Source organism: Hipposideros armiger, unplaced genomic scaffold, assembly GCF_001890085.2.
Source record: "Hipposideros armiger isolate ML-2016 unplaced genomic scaffold, ASM189008v1 scaffold_1060, whole genome shotgun sequence".
Lineage (NCBI taxonomy): Eukaryota > Metazoa > Chordata > Mammalia > Chiroptera > Hipposideridae > Hipposideros > Hipposideros armiger.
Window position 1 is genome coordinate 150212 of NW_017732410.1, and position 21790 is coordinate 172001.

A 21790-nucleotide genomic window follows, 5' to 3' on the forward strand; every position below is an offset into this window, starting at 1 on the left:
TTTTGTTCTTCAGTCTAGTTGTGGAGGATGTTGCTTCACTGGCCCATGTTGGTATTGTGATCATTGCCTCTTCCTGGCTGAGGCAGATCGGTTACCGGCCATTGGACGGGCGCTCACGGTGGCTGCTGGCCACTCATGGTAGCTTACGGCAGTCCACTGCAGCCTACACCTTTGCTGGTGACTCATGGCAGCCCAGCTCCAGGTCGAGCTATTGTTCACCATCTTAGCTGTAGAGGGAGCAGTGTCACTGGCCCTCATATGTGGGATCCCAACTGGCAGCCCTGCAGCTCCTCAAGTTTCTATTGCATAGAGGTATACAATCCCTGTAAACACTGCTGTCTAATTTGCCCTTGAACGTCCTTAGAATAATGGGAGACTCAGAGACAACGTTATGTCTGGTGATGGTGAAGATAGCGAGGTACTTCCTGATCTTGAACAAACTGGAATTAAGTCTTCTTCGGGGAACAGAAAAAAATAAACAATTGGTTCTATCCCAAGCCCTTTATGCCAGAACAGACAATGTTTCATTAAAAGGCAGAGAAAGTGCTGATGTAGACCCTTCCTTTTTGGGAAGCTGATCTTTTTGTCATGGAACAAAGGCTGGTAAAAATATTCACACTGCAGCCATCAGGACTGGATTTGATGAACAGACGCACTTATCATTTGATTTTTCTTTTTGGCTGCATGATTCAGCATTTTGATTTGCAGTGACCATTTTGAACAAAATGAAGGATTTCTTGGTAGTGCCACTTGTTTGTTTGGAATGTTCCTGGTTTGTAGCCTGGTAGACTGTGGGGTGTTTTCCTCAGCCTTAGTGTAAGATAAGAACATGGGGATCTCAGAAAAGACAACATGGTTGGCCCGGCATGAAGTCTATGAGGAGAGTTGGAATGCTTAGGAATGGGAAGGACACAGCCACACCTGCTGGCATCAGTCTCAGAAGGTCAGGGAAGACCCCCAGCTATGCCGGCTTCCCCTGGTACAGGCCAGTAAAGCGTTCATTTGTGTGCACAGCGCCAGAAACACTATTTTCAGCCTGTATCACCTTTCTCCACATCCTTCCCATTAAAACCCCGACTCTGCTCCTCTGGAAAGGGAAAACAGACCTGAGAGGGGATTTGAACTTGGAAAGTGAGTAAATATGTACCTGAAAAAAATGTTTCTTAGAAGAGCCCAAGTTATTTTTCATTGGAAAATTTAAGATTTGTGTGTGTTCTCATTGAGGACTGAGCACAAGATAAGAATAGTTACAGATGATATGCTTATAATTTTTGTATATTTGAGTTTTAGTATATAAAATTCAACCTTAATTCCACTCCGCCCCTAAATATGTACCATTTTCTGTGTTTGTATCATCCACTAAACATGAACTCTTTGTGGATAGAGGTGATGTGGTACATCTTCAAATATCTGTGTTCCCAAGACATAATGTGACAATGACAGATAGTATGTTCTTATTAAATATTTGTTGAATAAATGAAAAGAACTCAAAATGTGTAAGTAACATTTCCTTTTATTTTTCCTCAATATGTTTTTTCAAATTTTTTTTAAAAAATATTTTTCAAGTTTTATTGAGATATAATTGCATATAACATTGTATTAGTCCAAGGTGTACAACAAAATGATTTGATAGGTTGCAAAATGATGACCACGATAACATCAATCCCCTCACGTAGGTACAAACTTTTTTTTCTTGTGGTGAGAGCTTTCAAGATTTACCCTCCTAGCAACTTTCAAGTACACAATACAGCCTTGTAACTGGAGTGACCATGCAGTTCATTACATCCTCAGCACTTACTTCCCTTCCAACTGGAACTGCGTACCTTTTGGCCACCTTCACACGTTTCTTTTCAAGTTTTAAAGAATGTTCAGATTTTCCTAGGGCCTTTGCCTTGAACCTGCACTCTTCAGGAGTGTGAGGTCCAGGGAGCAGGCCTTAGGTCCAGGATAGGCCAGGAGGATGGCAGGGGCGCTAGTTATGATGCCTGAGTGAGAATTCCCACTTAGGATCTCTCAGAGCACAAGAGTGATGGATTTCCTATGTCCGTGAATACATCAGAGATGAAGGACAGGACGTTTTTGGAGACAGCATAGTTTCTGGTAGGCTCTTTGCTGCTACTTAAAAAAAAAAATTAAACCTCCCACAGTGCAAATTAATTCCGATGTAAATAACCATTCAGACAACCAGGAATTTGACAAGCAGAGGTGTCTGCCAACATGTCCTGAGTATTTAACTAGATTTTTGCACTTGTTTCATTTTGCTGGCACCACTAGCCAACACTTACTTATTTCTTAGCTCTGACTTGATGGTGCTGATTCGAGGAGTTAAAAAAAGATTTTGGATTTTGGTGGCAGGCTTCTCAGGCTACGGGACCTCCTGTAAGAAGAAAGTTCTGTTCTCAATCCTGAGGCTGATTTAGCAGTAAGCCTTGAGCCCAGCCATCAGCTTCTCCCTGACCCACTTTTATTTTTTGAGCCATTTTATAGGGGATCAACCTTCCAGATCACTGTGAGAAATTGATTAAAGGCTTGAGCTCTGGAGATGAAAGTGGCTAAGTGAGCACAATTATTGCTGATCAGAAAATCCCCAAACGCCCCAGTCAGAACGGCCTTTTCTAAGTTCAGATCTGCTTTTGGCTCCCCTTTGTCTGGATGTTAGGGCCAAAGAATGGTCCTGGGGGGGGGGGCGATGCTTGGTCCTTTGTTAGTCACAGCCTCTGCCACAGAAGGTCATCGATTTTCCAGCATCTTCACACTCACTTCCTGGTCAAGGGCTCTTGCAGGCATAACAGGTCATCATTACTATACGTGTACATTCTGAATCAACACCATGGCTTAGTTTCCTCAGATGAGATGCAATACCTGGGGTTAAATGAAATGTAAGTTACGTGCCTTTCTATGTGCAGGCGGAAGTGCCTCTGTCCTGGGTGAGCTGCAGGCTGCAGCCTCTTTCTGATGCTGACTTTTGGAGGGTTCCGTGTAGGCTGCTTTTTGCATGGATGTTTGTTGGCATTCGGACAGTATTATCGCTGATGGCTGATCTGTACGGTAAAGTGATATTTCTGCCCACAACTCAAGTTTTGGGGAGGAGGAAAGATTTTAAACCCAGAACACACAGACACACACAGACACACACACACACACACACACACACACACACACACACACAGCTTCCCAGCCCCTGGGAATGGACTCCCTGGAAGAGGAAGGGCTTTCCAACTCCTCCCAAGTAGGGGGTTGCCAGTGGGCTCTGTTTGGCTGTTTGGCTCAGATGTTTGAGAATTACCAGTATATCATATGCTAGACCATGAATAAATGTTTGTTGAATAAATGGATAAATAATTGAAGCCCACGTTCCACCTTATAGAAGATTTTTGGATTGTTGGTTTATTTGGGTTGTTTTACCCGTATAATGCCCTACCCTCTTGCTGTGACTGCTCTCCCTCTTATCCATAAGCGTGGGGTATATGTGTGCCCCAGAGGCACCCTTTCCATGCCTTTAGACCTTCCCCTCCACCTCCCCTCCCAGATGATGGGTGCTGACTGAATTTGTGACAACCGTGTCTGGAGCTTGGTGCAACATCAGAGGCTTCATTTGTGCATTACATTTTCCTGTAAGATTTATGGTGGTCTTGCTGCAGAAACAACTTCTTCCCTAAAGTTACATGTACAGAAACATGATGCGGGAGGCAGACTGGAAAAGGCAGACCCTAACTTCTTTTGAACTTGTTTTTACTTAATCCAGATTGGCATTCAGTGCCCCCAAATCTACCTTTCTAATTACACTTCCCGTCTTATTCCTGTGTTAACTCATAGCCAAACATATCTGTTTGGTGATCAATGAAATAACGTGCATTTCCCTAAATCCTACCTGCTCTTACAGGTGTGGTTGAAGGGTCAATGCCCCTGTTAAGTTTTTCCTCTCTCCCAGCCACTATTCTCTCTGAACTGTGACATCGTTTATGATTGGCACTGTTCTGGGCAGTTAATCTACGCCCTTTGTGAAGAGTGGGGTTGGGGAGGCAACTCTGTGGTCACATTGTCTGGGTTTGAATCCTAGCCCTTCCATTTACTAGCTGTGTGTCCTTGGCAAGCTTACCTAACTTCTCTGTTCCTCTGGGCCTTAGCAATGGTATATGGGAGGAGCTGGGTCTCACTGGGCAGATGAGTTCATTTCAAAGGATTAGGAGAGACCAGAGACTAATCAGGGCTAACTCTCTGGCATCCACTCCTTGCCTTGCACACCAGGACATAACAGTTAGCACAGTCCCAGCTGGAGACCTTCTGTTTTTATAGCCTGCAGACACTGAACTGTAAAACAACCCATTATTACTCTCAGAGGCTTAGCTGCCAGGTTCCTTCCACATCTATGCAGGAAGCCAGCATCTCTAGGCCTCAACCTCTGGGGAGCAGCAAGGGGGCGGTTAGAGCTCAGGCTTTAGAGTCAGATAGATCTGGGTACGAATCCTACTATTTACTGTGTGATCTTAGGCAAGTGCCTGACCTCTCTGAGTCTGTTTTCTCATTGATAAAATGGAGATGATAAGATCCACCTTGTAGAGTATGAGAATTAAAGGAGATAGTGCCTGGCAAGTGCTTGCCCAGGACTGGCACCCAGTAAGCAATCAACATTGGTTATTAATAACCACTATTTATAAATTGCTTTCACAGAACACATACACAGTTGCTGTCATAGCTGGTGGAGTCATCACATGACACCTGGTACTCATTCATTAGAAGCTTTGAGAACTTCTTTTTGTTCAAATGTGAAAGAGCTTCTTTCATTCCAAATGTGTGCGGGTGTGTATGTGTACAGACACTGATCTTTATAATGGTTTCTAACATCCTTTGAATGAACGAAGAAAAATGGAACAATTAAGTGATGAAGCTTTTAAAAACTGAAATTCAGGTAGAGCGCAGAGGGGTGGAAGACAAGGAGAGTGGAACTCAGTGAGATGACAAGGGCCTCTCAGGGCATCCTGCAGCCAGGGCCTGGGAGGGGCACAGAAAGGAAAGGAAATCATGGCAGTAATATTCAGACTCCATAAAATTAGACCCAACATTAATCTCGTGAGTTACAGGCTCATTAGCTGCGGGGCTAAACGTAGTAGCCTCAGATTTTCCTCGGGACGCCTGCCGTTGTTATTGAGAAGGGCACACATGTTCACAGCATGTGGAAGCACAGGAAAATAGTTCACATATTTTAATAATTCCTATCGGAATTAGCAAATAGAGAAAAAAATAATGGCCTCGCAGACTTACCATGTTATTAATAACGCCAGTCCTGTCTATGAGGCAGCCACTATCAATGGCTAAAGGAGTCTAAAGGGTCACACTGGGACCTGGCTTTTAGACCTGCAGCTGGGACGCTGTGGGCATTTCTCATGTCCAGCATGCACCATTAAGCTCCCCCGGAAAGCTCTGCAGTTTCTGAGTAAGGTGATTTCCCCTGACATGACGGCTGCCTCTTAAGCAGTGTTGTTAAAACAAATGAGACATCTCCAGGTGTGGAAAGAGCCTGGGTGCACAAGTGAATGGGGTGCTTCTAACAAAGCCTCATTGTTTGCGATCTGTCATCACTGGAAAATCACTTCATGTCCACAGAAGGCAGCATTCTAAGGAGGATGACGTCAAGATGAGTCAGGAGCATAAACAGGGCGCTGTATCCCTTCACTCTGCCTCCATAACCCAAGGACTTCCTAGAACTATCAGCTCTCTGGTTAGAGGCCCTCCCCTGCCCCCCACCCCTGTCCCCGCCACTTCAGTGAAAATGTGGTTTCTGTGTTTGCTGTGTCCTGCTTGCACAGACCAAGGTGGCTTACACCTGGTTTTCATGTCAGAGCTGATACACATCTGCAGGATGTGGAGAGACGAAGTTACTTGTGTAACATCAACACAGCTTGGAAGTGGAAATTTAAGCCCAAAGCTTCCGACTAGCTTGTCATCTGATTCAATTCAGTGAAAAAACACGTCTGTTGAACATACATGATGTCAGAACCCTTGTGCTTACACTCTTCGTGCTGTTCTTGTTGAAGTCATAGTTGGCTCTGTGCAACTCTGTTAGATTTTGAGCTCCTTCCAGGTATGGCCTGCGCCCTGCTTATTGTGCCTACAGAGTAGTAAGTGCTCTAAGGTAAGTAGGTGAATGGTAGACATGGTCCTTGTCTGCTTTTGCTTTTTATCTAGTGGGCAAGCTTGTTTAAGTCGACTATGATACCAGACTGTGACAACTGCATCCATCCATCCATCCATCCTCTATCCATCCATCCATCCATCCATCCATCCATCCATCCATCCATCTATCCATCCCATCCATCCATTCATCTATTCCATCCATCCATCCATCCATCCCATCCATCCATCCAGCCATCCATCCCACCCATCCATTCATCTATTCCATCCATCCATCCCATCCAGCCAGCCAGCCAGCCACCCATCCATCCACCCATCCACCTTCATCTATCCATCCATTCATCCATCCATACATCCATCCATCCATACATACATATATACATCCCCCTGTCCATTTGTCCATCCATGTATCCATACATCCCCCATCCATCCATCCATCCATCCATTCATCCATCCATCCATACATCCCCCATCCATCCATCCATCCATCCACCCATCCACCTTCATCCATCCATCCATCCATCCATCCATCCATCCATCCCCCATCCATCCATCCATCCATCCATCCACCCATCCATCCACTGAGAATTTATTGGACACTTATTATATGCCAAACACTGGGAAGTGTAATCATAATGCAAAGATGAATACAAAAGAGTCTCTAATGTGAAGGACTTCCCAGTTTATAGAGGGAGAAAGAGATGTAAAGAGTTGACTTATAAGGCAGGGTGGTGGTCTACTTATATAAGATATCTAGAGTAGTCAAATTCATAGAGAAAGAAAGTAGAATGGTGCTTGCCAGGGGCTGGGGAAGGGGACATAGGGAGTTATGGTTTAATGGGTACAGGGTTTCAGTTTAGGAAGATGAAAAATTTCTGGGGCTGGACAGTGGTGCTGGTTGCACAACAATATGAATGTACTCGATGTCACAAAACTGAACACTTAAAAATAGTCACAACGGTAAACTTTATGTCATATATATTTTAATCACAAAAAGAAACCCCAAACTAAGGGGTGGTAAATACTCTGAAGCTGGAGGACAAGTGACCCCTGGAGCTCAAGTGGCCTGGACACTGTACCCTGATCCAGAACCAGGCCCCAGAGCCTTTGTGCCCCTGCTTGTCTGGAGGGGGTGATGGGGGACTATAGGAATTAGAGTAAAAGGAGGTACAGGATCTGGAGGCGTATCTGATTGAAGCTATGGGGGAGTTGCTTCATTATATACTTCCCCTTTCTGGAAGCCATGAGTTCTGTCCACCGTGGGTACCAAATTAAAAAGGTTACTTGGTGAATAGAAAACTTTTGCAGGTATCTATCACTGCCTAACAAAGAACCCCTAAACTTAGCTGATTAAAACAACAGCCACCCTTTAATTTGCTCTGGGCTGGCCTCAGCTGGGCACAGCCTCAGCTCCACGTGGTGCTGGCTGCACATACCTACCGGTTTGGGGCTGGAAGAGCCAAGACGGCCTTCCCACGTGGTGGCACCCCAGCTGCATGACTGGGAGAGCTGGGGATTGGCTGGGCCTCATGTTTTTGTGGAACATCATCTTTAATGAGTTGGGTTGGTTTTTATTAAATTTTAATCACCTATAATCCATGGAGCTTTGCAAACATCATTTGGCAAAGTTGCAGCAATTAATAAATAGAAACAACTTAAAAATTCATTATGCTTTTTACTTTCGCCATCAGTCATTTTACATAATTTACTAGATATTTTAATAGCTTTCTTAGAATTTATAATTTGTTTATTTCAAGTGGTATATCATATTTCTTTGTTTCTACATAGTTTCTTTTACTTATCCTTATATGCGGATTTACTTTTATTGATTGTTGAATGAAATTGATTTCACAGAAACACTTATTTCTTGTAAAGCCATAGAAAGTATAGATATAACTGTTAGAATATTGTTTCTTAAAGCTAATTCTCTAAATTCTTTTTTTATCTTCAAAATGTTTACTCCTATTTTATGAGTTATGGTGAAGTAAATATACGTTTCTAAATTCAGAAGATTTTTTTTCTTTCAAATGCATTACTGCGTGAAACTGACCTTTTGATTGTTTTTTGCATTGATATTTATAATTTTTATTAAACCACGAGCTATGGCAGATTGCCACTATGATGAATATCTAAGTCTTTTAACAATCAACTCTGAGCACCATTTGCATCACATATTTACGTCCCTAGCACCGAGGGACGTAACAAAAAAACCCTCATATCTTTGTTAAAATAATCGAATTATTTTGTACTGGAGAAATAGCAAGCAATGTGTGATTTTGGACTGATTCTTGCACAGTGTAAAAGGTGTTCAGGCTGTTTGGATTTGGCACATTGTCAGAAGGTACCCTAAGTGGCCCTTCATTATTAATATCATTGCATATTCTCTGCAGACTCAGAATATTGGGGAGTATGATATTTAAAGGGAACATTATTAATAAGCATATCCACCCTTGGTTGCATCTTTGTTCTGTGAGTTCATTTTTAATTTTATTTATAAATTCCTAAGTTCATAAATATTGACACACTACACTTACCACTTACGCAAGAATTGCAACGCACAAATACAATTAAAGTAACAACTATTTAGAATCAGTGGCACCCACATGATTTCAGTGTAGTGATAAACCAGGATGTAAACGGCATGGTGTGCTTTATGATAAATGAGCATATGAGAGGCCTGTTTCTCAATGGTCCTTGTGACAGCCTACGACAATTAGCCCGAATGAATGAGCTTAATTTAGAATTTTAAATTATTTATTAATTTTACTGTTTGCTACAATTATCGTTACACTATTTACCAATCAGAACAGAAATCCTCCCGTAGTATCACAATCACTGCCGTGATTACTCTGATGAATATTGGCTGAAAAATTGTGAGGAGGAAAGTAGAAGATGTTGGAAGTCAAAGGTTTTTTGTGGTTTTGGAGAGATTCTGGGAGAGGAGAGAGAAGAGGCTCTGCCAACAGCAGGAGGGCAGCAGGAAGCAATTTCCTGCAGACTGGAAAGAGGCTGAGGTCGGGGCTCTGGAGAAGAGGTGTCCCATACGCTGTTTCATGTCAGTGACTCATAGAGGAAGCAAGTCCTCAGAGACATGGCTGTGTGGTGCCTAGGGAGGCTGCTACCTGATAAAGCAAGATACAGCAGGGCTGGGGAAAGGGCAAGAACAATAGAGCCTATGTGTGATGCGGATGGAGACTTGAAAGTCAGAGTGGTAGGATAATGGAGTCATTTTCTTGTTGAAATTTTCTTTTGATGTAGAGGCTCCTAGTTCTGGTGATGCTGGGCTAGATAATTCAGATCAATCCTCCCACTGAACACAATTTAAAAAGCTGAATGATATATATATATAAACATCTTATAAGTATCAAATACTTAACAAGAGAGTAAGGGGTGACCGGGGTCAAGTTCTGAGAGTGGTTGGGAATCCAGAGACGTCAGCCTAGTACTTGCCGCTAATTTTGCCCCAGGGTCATTTGCTAGTCTGGAGGAGGTAGCTGAGAGGCTGAGCTGTGCTTCTAGTGCTTTGTAGAACTGGGAACCGAAGCCAGAGTCCAAGGACCACCATGGCTTGGGACTTGATTACTTACCTGCTTTGGCCTGGGATCCAAAATGATTGCTCCACGTAAATAAGGGTGAACCAGAACACAGTCATCTGGTTAGTCCAGAAAATCTCAAACCCTGAATTTGGATTAAGGTAATTCTAGAGTGCTTCTCTCCCCAGACACCTGGCAAAAGAAGTAGAAAATCCTCCTTGAAGAAAGATAACATCATCTTAGACCTCAAATTTCTGCTAAGAACTTTTACAAACAATGTTTGACATACAATAAAAAATTACTAGACACACAAGGAGCTAGGACTCCATAAGCGAGAGCCAGCAGAAACAAAAGACAATAGATCGCCCTAAAGGGAATGAAAATATTTGAATTATCAAATTTTCCTTTGATATTATCTTATTGTTTTGGTGTCACAAAAATGTCAAATAAATGTTTGATGTAAAATAAAAAGCAAAACACAGAGCTAGAAATATACCACTATTGTGTTGGTGGTATCTGAGAGTGTCAGGCTATGGTATTTGTTTCATCTTTTTTCATTTCTGTATTTTCCAAATTTTCTTTAATGGGAATTTATACTGGAAGACATAAGTAAAAGAGGAAGTGAGAAAGAGTACACCCAGAGTAGGGCTGTATTCACAGGTGTGCAACCCCTGTAGTTGCCCAGGGTCCTGTACTCAGAAGGGCTTCACACCTGGTTCAGTGCTCCGCTGTTACTATCTTGAAATTGTTAATAATTTTTTAACAAGGAGACCTACATTTTCTTGTTGCACTTGACGCAGCTATGTATGTAGCCAGTCTTGACCCAGAGGTTGTTAAATGCTGATCTGTTGACGCTTTTGTCAATAGCCACTGGACTTGCTCTAGTTTCCCCACTTCCTCCTGAAAGGCATCTGGTTTCCAAACTGGAGGTGCACCCAAACAGCTGCAAGCATGTTGGGGTGTAGTGGAAAGTGCCCTGGATTAGGAGTCTGCAGACTTCTAGTTCTGTCACTAGCTGGTTGTATGACTAACTCTCTGTAATTCATTTCTTCCATCTTTAAAGCCATTGGAATCACATATGTGAACAGTGCAGCTAGCTCACCAGGATTAGAATCAAGAATATTTATTTAGTGCCTACTCTGTGCACGAGACCAGGTGCTCTAAGATTCACTGCAAACTATGATGTGGTTGTAGTCTTCCACCGGATTTGCCAGTCATTTTCCAGGATATTTCTCTTTGCTTTCTGTTTTTCTTTTTTAAGTTGCAGAAAAGGAGTTTATTAGAAGTAAAAATATATTTCAAAGAAGCAGAAGCGGGCCCAGAAGTAGAGAATGGCTCAAGGGCCATTATTAGAAAAAAAAGTACACTCCTAAGAATTTGGAGCGGGCCGAGCAAAGGAAGCTCAAAAGGCCTCTCCTTGCCTTCTGGATTTACTGACTTATCTGAAACCCAAGTTCTATCTGTAATGATCAGAACCTGCTTCACTGCTGCATCAGAAATCCCTTACAAAGGAAGTATGGTGCGTTTCCTAGAGGCTGGGCCACGGGGCAGAGTGTGCAGGTAGCAATCCCTACCATTTACTGAATGGGTACCAAGTGCCAGGTTCTATGCTAGGTTCTTTATGGTCCTATTTAGTCCCTTAAAGTGGATTGGTAGTATTCTTATCCCTCGTTTTCAGATAGGACCCTGAAGTTTAAAGAGGTTAAGAAACTTGCTGCTGTTATACTAAGAGGTCTGACACCACAAGCGCATGCTCTTGACAGTTCCATTAGACCAACCCCATAACACAGAGCCGTAGCTGCTGGCTCTTCAGTCCAGAACAGTGCACCAAGTCTAGTTCCCCCAAGGTCAGATGGCAGGGGAGGATGGAGGATGCAAGGGAAAGACGCTAACGGAGAATTTTGCAGGGGCTGGGAGCAGCGCTGCGAACGCAGCCTGGAGCCTTAGTGGGCATCACAGTTTGGGAAAACCCACCCGAGCAATCCTGGGGTCCAAGAGCTCGTCCTGTACCCGAACCAACACAAAACCGACCCGCTCTGCTCCCACATTTGCCATTCAGGCAAAACTGCGAGAGCTGGAAAGAGCGGCTGACGCTTTCAGGCGCGAGGTCCACACCATACCCTTCCGCAGCTTCCCACCTCCTCCAGACACACGTGTTTAAAGAGTCCCTGCACCTCCACATCGCACCCCACCAAAGCGCGGCCGCCCTGCGCCGCTGGCCTCAAGTTTCCTTCAGAGGCGGGCGCGCACCACTGCAGCGGCGACGGCGACCCGGCACCCGACCCAGCACCCGGCGGTGCCCCGCCACCCACCTTTCCCAGCCCCCAGCTGCCGCGGCAGTCTCCGCCCGCCCGGGAGGGCGTGCTCCGAGGCAACGGATCCGAGAGGGTGGGGCGCGGAGAGGGAGGGTACCCCCGCGCGCCGCTTCAGTGCTCGCAGTGGCAGAGGCGGCGGCGGCGGCAGCAGCAGGTGGAAAGAGCTCCGCTGCCACAGCTGCTCGGGCGGGAGCAGGCCCGCTGGGCTGGAACCTGTACCCAGCCGGCTCCGAGTCCTAGTTTCGGGGAACTTGGGTGACCGAGGCAGGTCGGCCAGGGCAGCAGCTGGGGCCGGGCGCGCCTAGGGGTGCGTAGCAGCCTTAGAAGCCACGTCCGGGGCACTGATCTGAAGGGACCTGGTTCTTCCCGGCTACCCGAAGACCCGTTCTCCCGGGAAAGAGCCGCTGCCGGCTCTGGGATTTGGGAGGAGCTCGGCGTGCGCCCTGAACCTCGCTGGATGCTCTCCGTTTGCGCCCCGGTGGCGAGCGAGGGTCCTGAGCGGCGCGCTCGCCTCCCGTCTTCGGCTTAGGAGCGCAACGCACCGGGATTCCGGGAGACGGGAGCTTCTCGCTCGGGCCTCGGCGGAATCCTCGCACCCCTGGCCGTGCTCGCCCGGAGGGGTTCGCTGGTTGGCATTCATCTGCAGGAGTTCTCTACTGATCTGGCTGCTGCTTCTTCGATTTGGAGACGTTCCCGCCAACGACCCTTGACGCACCTTTCTCTGTGCGGGCGGGCTGGCGTCCCAGGTCGCCCGAGCCTGTGGGAATCCTGTCCCTATCCACGGACCCTTGAGTCTCTCTCCGCGTGGCGTGCCGCCTCCCACTGGCTTGGAGGGGAGGGTGCCGACGTGGCTCCTTTCTGTCCTCTTTTGAAGGGAGAGCGTTCCTCGAGACGGAGCACTGGCCTCCTAGGGGCTCTTCTGTGTGTGGCGGGATTGGGGTGCGGGCGGCCCGGCCGCCGGCCATGGCCTTCACTTTTGCTGCTTTCTGCTACATGCTCTCGCTGGTGCTGTGCGCTGCGCTCATCTTCTTCGCCATCTGGCACGTGAGTAACCGGCCGTGGCTTCTAACTCTTTTTCTTTCGCCCCAAATGCGCCCCTGTTCACCTCCTTCCCCAATTTCTCTAAAATGCCATCTCACCGTCTCCCCACTGCGAGTGTGGGAGGACTGGCAGGCCAGTCACGACGCACATTCTGGGTGTCGCTCCCTGTCCCGGGGCGGGAGCAGTTCGTGGCATCCCCAGGCCCGGGGCGCCGGGCGCGCCCTCGATGCCCTGGCCACTGGCTGGAGGCGGAGGGACCTCTGGTTCCCGGGACGAGGCACTCTTGCCAGGGCCTGACCGATGTCCCTGGCCCCAGGAGTGGCGGCGACAATTCCTGTACCCCTCTATTTCCCCTGCCCCCACCTCTTCTGCCAGCAGGAGGAGAAGCTTCGCGGTCAGCCCGGCAGTCAAGTAACTATAACAACTAAACATTTAAAATGTCAGCATCTGCGGCGGATTGCATTTAGACATAATTGGAGATAAAGTGGAAAGAAGACGGGAGTGTCTTTTAAGAGGAAGCGGGGAGAGGCTGGGTCAGGGAGGGGAGGGACCAGGTCCTGGTGGTAGATGTGGGAGAAGGCGGGAGAAAAGTGAGGAGAGCCGGGAAGGACAGGGGTGGAGGAGGCCATGGAGGAAAGTCATGTAGAGCGAGGCTGAGGAGGGTGTTTCCGCCTTCACTTTTCTGGGGTCTGACCCATCCATCTCCTGAAGACCCCCATAGGAGGCAACCCACCCTTCCCCCCAAGACCTCAGCACCCCCAGGGGGCATCAGCTTTCTCGCCACCCTTCCAGAGGGCTACCCAGGCTGAGGGCGGTAATGGTGGGGCCCATAATGCAGGTATCATGTAGGAATAGGAGATGGGATGATTCTGGATAGAAGTAGGGAGAGAGGCAGAGAGTGGAAGGAGGGACGGTGGTCTCCTTAGCAAGACTGTGCAGCACGTGGCAAGTCCATCAAACCCTCAGGGCTTCTTTCTCTGAGGCTGTTTATGCTCTCCGTCCTCACAGTCAGAGCGTTGGTGGGCAGAAAGGCTAAGTCAGGTCAAGCGACTTAGGAGCACCACAGAGCACAGCCTTGCCCCACTCAGCAAGTCCTGGTGACAGGGAAGGACCCTGAGATGAATTCCTTGAGGCTTGGTTCTGGGGAGCCTTAGCGAGCACGCGTGCAGTGGGAGATGACATGGAGCGAAGACCAGAAGAAAGTTTCAGGGTGGGTGACATGTGGTGTTTGGTATCAGTGCTTTCTAGAGTGAGAGGGTTTATCTTAAAATAGAACTAAGCAGGTAGAGCAGCTCTTGTTAGAAGGAGGAGAGGGAACCTCTGGGGAGCCAGGAGGCTTCTAACCATGTCACCTTAGGGAAGAGGCTTGCTTGTCACCGTCCACATCTGGAAAGTGAGAAAGTTGACCTGGGTGATCTCCACGCTTCCCCTACTGTCCAAGGTGGGGTAAGTCCATGAGTCAGTTGATTTAGGCATCTGGGGGTGAGAGAAGGACTTCAGACAGGAATTTCCTGGCTGATCAAAATCGTTCAAGTGAGACGTGATGGGTTTTGCACGCTCTCTCTCTTCCTACACCCCAGAGCTCTGGATCTAGGCTACTGAGTCTAATCTGTGGTAGAGAATGGAGCCTTGAAGTCGTTGACAGTTGTTATGGGAAGAGAAAACTTTCCCTAATTTAGAGTAAAAAGGGATGCAGAGTAGATCGTGCCCAGTGGCACAGCAGACCCCCGCTCATGTGTTTTAAAGAAGCTTCCTCTGCTTCTTTGAATGTGGGGAGATACCTGCATTCTAGAAAGCTAACTACAGTGCCCCCCTTTTCCAGAAACACTTCATTTGCTGTTTCTTTGTGTGTTTGTCTTGGCCAGAGAGTGGCAGGTACCTGAGAGCCCCATCAAGCTGTCAGGCATGGAGTTCTCTGAACTAGCCCCTGAAGCAGAGAAAGAATAATTTTCTCTCAGGGAAGATAAATAATTTAAGAGCAGGTTAATTAAATGGACAGTTTGTGCTGCTGGTAGACTAATAGACATTTGAATCAAAACCCTGTGTTACCGTGACCCCGTGTTGGCCTCTGCCCTCCTGGTCCCCAAGTCTCACTCCCTTGTCCAGCTGAATGGGCCAGGTTCCAAGTCTGGGTCAGGTCCTGACCTGAGTCCCCAGTGGAAGTGACAGGATTCCAATTTCTAAGAATAAAAAGAATCTGTGCTCTTTGAATTCAAATTACAAGAACACTTCCCGAGTCTCAGGCCCTCTTCTTTTCCTAGCCTTTTCCTTCTCCCTCTCTCCAAATCGAACTTCCCGGAGCCCCACCGCAATGATTTGGCTCCTGAATATCGGGAGGGGGAAATCGGAGACTCATGGATTTCAGTGCACATGTTATATGTGTGGGCATTGGTTCTACGTTGGTAATTATCTCAGCCAAAATTTAGGAGAGCTAGTTCTATGTTAGACTCTATGTTTGCTTTCTTTCCAGCTTCTGATATTCCTTGTATATTTCTTGATCTGATGAACCATATTGATTGCTTAGCATATACTGACATCCCAAATAAGGAACCTTGGGCACTTAACAATGTACAACAATTAAAAGGCCTGCCCCACAGCCATGTCTAGATTGTAAGATAGGAACAGGGCACATTTTCTTATTTAATTGTATGTTCCTACTTAGGGGTGATACTGGTAGCTCCTATTTACTGAGTGTGTACAGCAGGCCAGTTCTAGGCACTAAGGACCTCTCAGGTGGACCTCCAATTGTTTACCTCCCCTTCTCCCGGCTGGAGGTCTGGGAGCAAGGACGGATGTGGCCAGCCAGAAGCACAACACTCCTTTCAACTCCTGTTTTTTACTGTGAAAATTTATCTGCATTTGTTTTCCAATGAAAATATTTCAAATTGCCAATTAATTTATGTCAGCCGCTATCTTTGAGTACATTTATCACATTTGGAAGATGCAGGAATAAAACTGAAGGTTTTTTTTTTTTTGGCTTTGCATACCTTCAGGCACATGGCCTCTTATCACCCAGATAGCCCTTTAGTCCTCACAACTGACATTTTACAAATGAGGACACTGTGGATCAGAGAGGTTATGAAACTTGCCCAAGGTTGCACAGCTGATATGTATGAGAGCTTGGATTATGGCTAAGTCTGAGACTTCTATGCCCACATCCTTTTTCTAACTCTAGTCACTGTCTTTGGATTGCTTAACTTTGATAATGGTGGATAATGTTTTTATCTAAAGGATTACCTTTCTCTGTATAAATATTTGGAATTGGAATTTCTGATTGGCGTTATAACAACAACAAGAAGACACCAAACATACTATTGTATATATCCTTTTAAAAAACAGGAAATTGTATCTCATTTTTTCAAAATTACTTTTTCTGCTTTTAAAATGACACAGGTTTATTGCTGAAAATTTTGAAAATACAGGGACATCAAATGAAAAAAAATCACTACTAATCTTATCAGCCAGAAAAGATTTGAGTATCTCCTAATCAGTGTGTTTGTGTATATTTCTAAAAATTGCATGTAGATGTTTAGAAGAAAAAAATAAGTGTCCTGAAGGGTTTCCGATGTGAGTGATGTCAATTTCCAGCCGACATAAAGTGAACAATGTTCACCCACAGGAGCCCTCGGAGCTGCAGTTTGTTTGAGCCTCTTTGCAGACTGTCATTTATATAAACACAGATGAACCCATTCTTTGAAAAGATCAAAGATTCATTTCCAGGTTTTTAACTTTTAAAGTTTTTTTTATATGTAGAATCACATTTTAAAACTCTGAATTATGATAACATACAAATAAAATAAATTCCCACCAATATTTCTTTGGATTCCCAGCAGCATTTGTTATCAGAGAGTTTTAATGGGCCCTGATGGGCTAACAAATACATATTCCCTCAGAGGCCTTTTTGCAAGGGGGAAAAAAAAAAAGTCTTTACCGTTGAGACTTTCAGCCAGTTCCTACCCTGTCACAGACTCAGCCACTGGAAACCAAGTAACTGCTCCGTTTCTCAAATTATCCATCTGGAAGCAAAAAATGGGTCTATGTAAAATGTTGGGTGCCTGGGGTTGGCAGTAGCCTTTTTTTTTAAGACCCCACCTGAACCTGCTCAGATGAGGCTGCGGAACGCTTGGCTGTGCCTCACCTGGTCTCCACTTTTCGTTCCTTTGAGACATCTGCACCCTTCTCTGGCATTGCATTTTCACTTGTGACCTCTGCGCTTCCAGCCTCCCCTAGCCCACTCCTCTGTCATCCCCCAACCTCCTTCTCCATGGCCTCACAGTTGTCGTGGAAGGAAACTCCGTGAGAGCAGTGACCTTTTCTGCTTCACCAGAGCCTAGAACAGTGCTTGGCATGTGGAAGGGGCTTGGTAAAGACTCAGATAATTTCGCGTTCCCTTCCAGCTTGGCCCACTTCTGGCTGACGTGGTAATTGATTTCTGATTGGCGTCTGGCTACCTCTCAGGGACTGCTCCCCAGGCAGTTTGGGCACATGTGTTTTCTGCTGTGCTCAGGCACTTTGAAACCTTGGAAACTGTAGTTGTTAAACAAAAGAAGACTGGCCGTTACCGGGCATACAGAGCCCGTCTTGATGAGAGTGGAGCTGGTTCTCTTCAGAGGCACAGCTTGGGACAATATGGCTGTTCCCGGAGAAAATGCTTTGTTAAGGTGTAATGTCTGTGCTGGCTTGTGCCACCTCACCCTTGCTGGTGTTGAGGTGCTGGCTGGTGATTTTCAATAAACTACTGAAGAGAAAGTTTCTGTCATCACTCTGTTCCCACCACAGTCATGCAGAATTCAGAGACGGCCTAGAACAAGCCAGCACCGGCCCCCGTCCCAACGACCTGGTGATATTTCGAGGCCTCATTGGGGTTGGACATTGCAGAGGCACACTAACAATTTGCTGTGACCTTGGAGTTGAACAAATGTTAAGGCAGTGACTGTTGGAGGCCTTTGCAGGTAATTGGAGGGTACACGTGTACTGGCCCTGGAGCCATGCCTGGGCAGAGTCCCCTCCAGAATTTCGAGGCCTGGGGACCTCACTTGTCTCGTTTCCAGCGCCTCTGGCTGCCTGGCATCTGCATGGCTCTGTGCTGTCATCTCTGGGCTTGTGTTCACTGCTCCTCTCCCTCCCAGGAGGTCTGCCAGCAGATCCCTCCTGTGCCCCCCTGTCCTGTAGATGTTCTTTCTGGATGGGGACTTCACAGCCTCCTTGGTGCTGTCATCTGGATCCATTGAGGAGGTGGCATCTGGTCACAGTCACGTCTCCCCATCCTGCATCGTCCATCCTAGGTGATGTCGTGGTCCTCACCTCCAGTGACCACTTCCTGCCTTCCCAGCCCACAGCCTGGATCTGCCTTCTCCGTGTGAGCCCTGGGCTCTCTCCCTCCCACACCCGATGCCTTGCTCTTGGCTCTCGTCACTGTAACTGTTTCCTCTCGTCCTCTGCCCTGTGCCATCGACCTTGTCATCCTACACATGGTCCTCACTCAGCTGCCATGACCTGTGTCCTGTCGCTCCCGCCTGGAAGGCCTTGGTCTCCCAGGAATCCGCCCATCTCCCCCTCTGCTCTCCCCCCAGGTGCCTGAGGCTCTGGTGCTGGTTGGACCTCAGCTGGGCCCCAGTGTCACCTCCTAACTCATCAGCATGACCCTCAGTTCTTTCAGCTCCTACAATACTGTTCTCGATCTTTGGCATTTTCTGAGAGCCCCCCAAGCTCCCCAAAGCCCCCCCCATCTCCTCTCAGCAGATGACTTCACCCCGAGCTCACAGAGGAGATAGAGGTTCTCAGCCGGGGCCACCTCCGTGTCCTGCCCCTCCCCGAACTTCTCCGATTCTGCCCCCATGACTTCTCCCCGCTTCCCAGACTCCAAAGAAGCAGCATCTCTCCTCCTGTCAGAGGCGCCGTCTTCTCCTGCTAGGTCCCGGGACCTTGTCCCTCACTTACCCCCGCGTCCTGTGTCCTCAGCCTCTGCCCTTTGCGGGTCCTCCCTCCAGGCAGCTACAAAGGCTGCAGAGTCTCTGAGCTGACAGATAAGCCCCTTTGTCTGGGGCCCCCCTCATGCCACCCGGCGGGTCTTCCCTGCAGACAAGTTTCCCTCACCACATCCTGCCCCCCCCCATTCCCTCTTTTTATTCTTACATCAAACTTACAGAGAAGTGCAGATAGTAATAAAGCCTTTTTCGGCAGCCATCACCCAGAATTAGCCAATAATGTTAGCAGCATTTTGCCCCTTTCGCTTGTCTCTTTTTTAAGGCTTTCATGTCCTCTTTGGCCCCTGCCTTTTGACCCACCTCTTCTGTGCCCTGCTCTTGGCAAGGGCGCCAGTGGCCTCCTTCAGGCTCGCCTCTGCCATCGAGGGCTTATCGTGGCCCCGTGGTGGCCTTGACCTATACGCTCCTTGTGGCTTTCTCTGCTTGTTGCTTCTGTGTTCCTCGCCCCCTTCCCCGCTACCTGTCGCCCCCACCTCTGTGTGGGCTCTCCCTCCTCTCCTTTCACAGACCTGCCTCCCAGACCTGTGCTTAGATCCTTAGACACAGACTGTGTGGGGCTGCCTACCCCACATCCCGGTCGGTGCCAAGCTGAGTGCGTCTACACTCCCCCCTCACAGCCTCAGTGGACCCAGTATGCCCAGGTCTGTTCTTTCTCCAGTCACCAGCCATATCTGCCCCCTCTTCTCCGTGCCTCAGGGCCCTGCCTCGTTCAGGCTCTTACCTGCTCTCTCTCAGGGCGTGGTGCTGTCTTCCAAACTGGTCTCTCTCGTTACCCTCACAGAGCTGCCCAGAGTGACCTTTCTAACACCCGAAAGGATCTCTTGGTGTCATTCCCATACTAAACATTTTTCTGGCATCTCTCACCTACAAAGTTTGGGGGCCCACAGGACCAGGGCCCAGTTAGCTGTTTAACCTCATTTCTTGTCCTCTATGTTCCAGACGTTCTCAACTTCTTACAGTCACCTGAACGGGCTGTTTCATCTTCCTGGAATGTTCTTCACCCACCCTACTCTTCCCCTGAGCAGGTTTGGTCCTCAGGAAAGTCCCAGTCTCCCTGGTATCTGAGTCCCCAGCCCCCTGCCACGTCCCCTGGTCTGAGCCCCACTGCTGCACTGGTCACGTGGTGTTGTATTGTCTCTGTGCCCGACCAGAAGCCCCTCCAGGGTAAGGAGCTTCACCCCCATTTGTATCCTCCATGCCCAGCCCCAGGTGGTCAGAGTCCAGTTAGTGCAGAATAAATAAATTCAGGGACCTGGATAATTTTCTGTAGCTAACCCAAGCTTGACAAACTCTTGTTCGATGAATAGTTTCCCAGACTTACCTGGTTACAAATGCACATTCTAGACTGTACTGGAGGCCCTTGGAGTCCCGGGCATGGTGGGAGGACAATCGAGCCCAGCCCTGAATCACCGGGTTGATGGAAATTGCCAGGTGGGACAGAGCAGTCAGGTTGGAGGTGAGGAGGGCCCCGCTGGGCTGAGGTTCTGAATGACAGATGCCAAAGAGGAATTGCTGTCATTGCAATAACTGGTTGGAGTGGCCTCGGCCCATGCGGGCGCCCCAGGGCAGAGGACAATGTCAGGCCTGGCAGGGGCTGTGTTGATTTGATGCTTTAAGACAGGGGTCTCACTGTATCTCACTCCCAGACCAGGTAGATGTAGGTAGCCCCCTGTGGCTTTGGTAAGGCAGATAACAAATTCCAGGCTGATGTGTTTGTCATTCAGATGGCTTCTGAGCTGCTTCCTCTTCTAGTCACTCGATGGTCCTTAGGAAAAGAAAATGACCTGTGTTAGAGAAGAGGCATTAAGTCAATCCTGGCACCAACTCTGAGGTCATGCACACAAATCCCAGACTCAGATCTGGGGGTTGGCATGGCCACTACGTGGGGTCCCTTAGAGTCAGGGCCTCTGGTGTGCACGGGTAACTCAGACTCGCCTGCACTCCTTTTCACGATGCTGGGAATCTGATTAATCCCCATAAAGGTCACCGAAAACTCCAAGTGCACAATGAAATCCTGAGTTGGTCTCTGAATACCAACCCAGAACTGAATGAGGCTGGCAGGTATTTTTAATTTGGCATAGAAAGAGAGGCAAAATCAGACATGCTTACATATGCTAAAATCAAGCCAAACTATAAAACGCTAAAAAAGATACCTAAACCAAGATTAAGCCGATAGACTGTCACGGAGCCACTAGCATTTCTGTGTGCACAGCGTCGTAGGCGTTGAAAGACTTCAGAATCTTGGTTGGGGCGATCCCGACTACAGGGCTTAGGGTCTCATGGGTCTCATAGGATAATGGCCACATGAGTTCGGCGTCCGATTTTGGCACCGATTACAGTGTAGAATCCACCATTTGCAGTCAGTCCCCTACTCCCCCCACCCGACGGCCCCAACTCCACAGGCAGACTTTATTACCTCCTAGATAGGTGTATTTATTCCTCTTTCCACAAGGAAAGGCGTCTACCCTCTTGGACCTAAATTCTGCACATCCTTTCCATCTTTGGCTCAAGTGTCAGCATTGACAGCTCTGCTCACCCCAGCCTACCACGAACTCCTGAGAAAGCTCGTGTGGCTCCTTTGCTCTTGTTCACGTCACCTTGGGGGAACACACACTTTTGTGAGTGTACACCGGGGTTCTCTGAGTGACGTAGAAGCTGGTGAATGGCAGGACCCTTACTGTCCACGTCACGTATTTGCAGAACTTAGGAAGACACAGCGAGTATGTGTGGAGCACGCGGCTGGTGGTTGGTGACTCTCAGACCTGTGTAAGAGGATGGAAGT

The 21790-nt window shown here is 47.6% G+C and overlaps 1 protein-coding gene across 1 annotated transcript in view; it reads left to right on the forward strand.

The window, feature by feature from the left end:
* The window catches only part of CNIH3 (cornichon family AMPA receptor auxiliary protein 3), a 194322-nt gene that overhangs the window by 85934 nt on the left and 86598 nt on the right, over window positions 1–21790 (forward strand). Inside the window, exon 5 of the mRNA XM_019631994.1 lies at window positions 12855–13024. Coding sequence (XP_019487539.1) covers window positions 12944–13024 — 81 coding nt within the window. The 5' untranslated portion in view covers window positions 12855–12943. The remainder of the gene's footprint in view (window positions 1–12854; window positions 13025–21790) is intronic.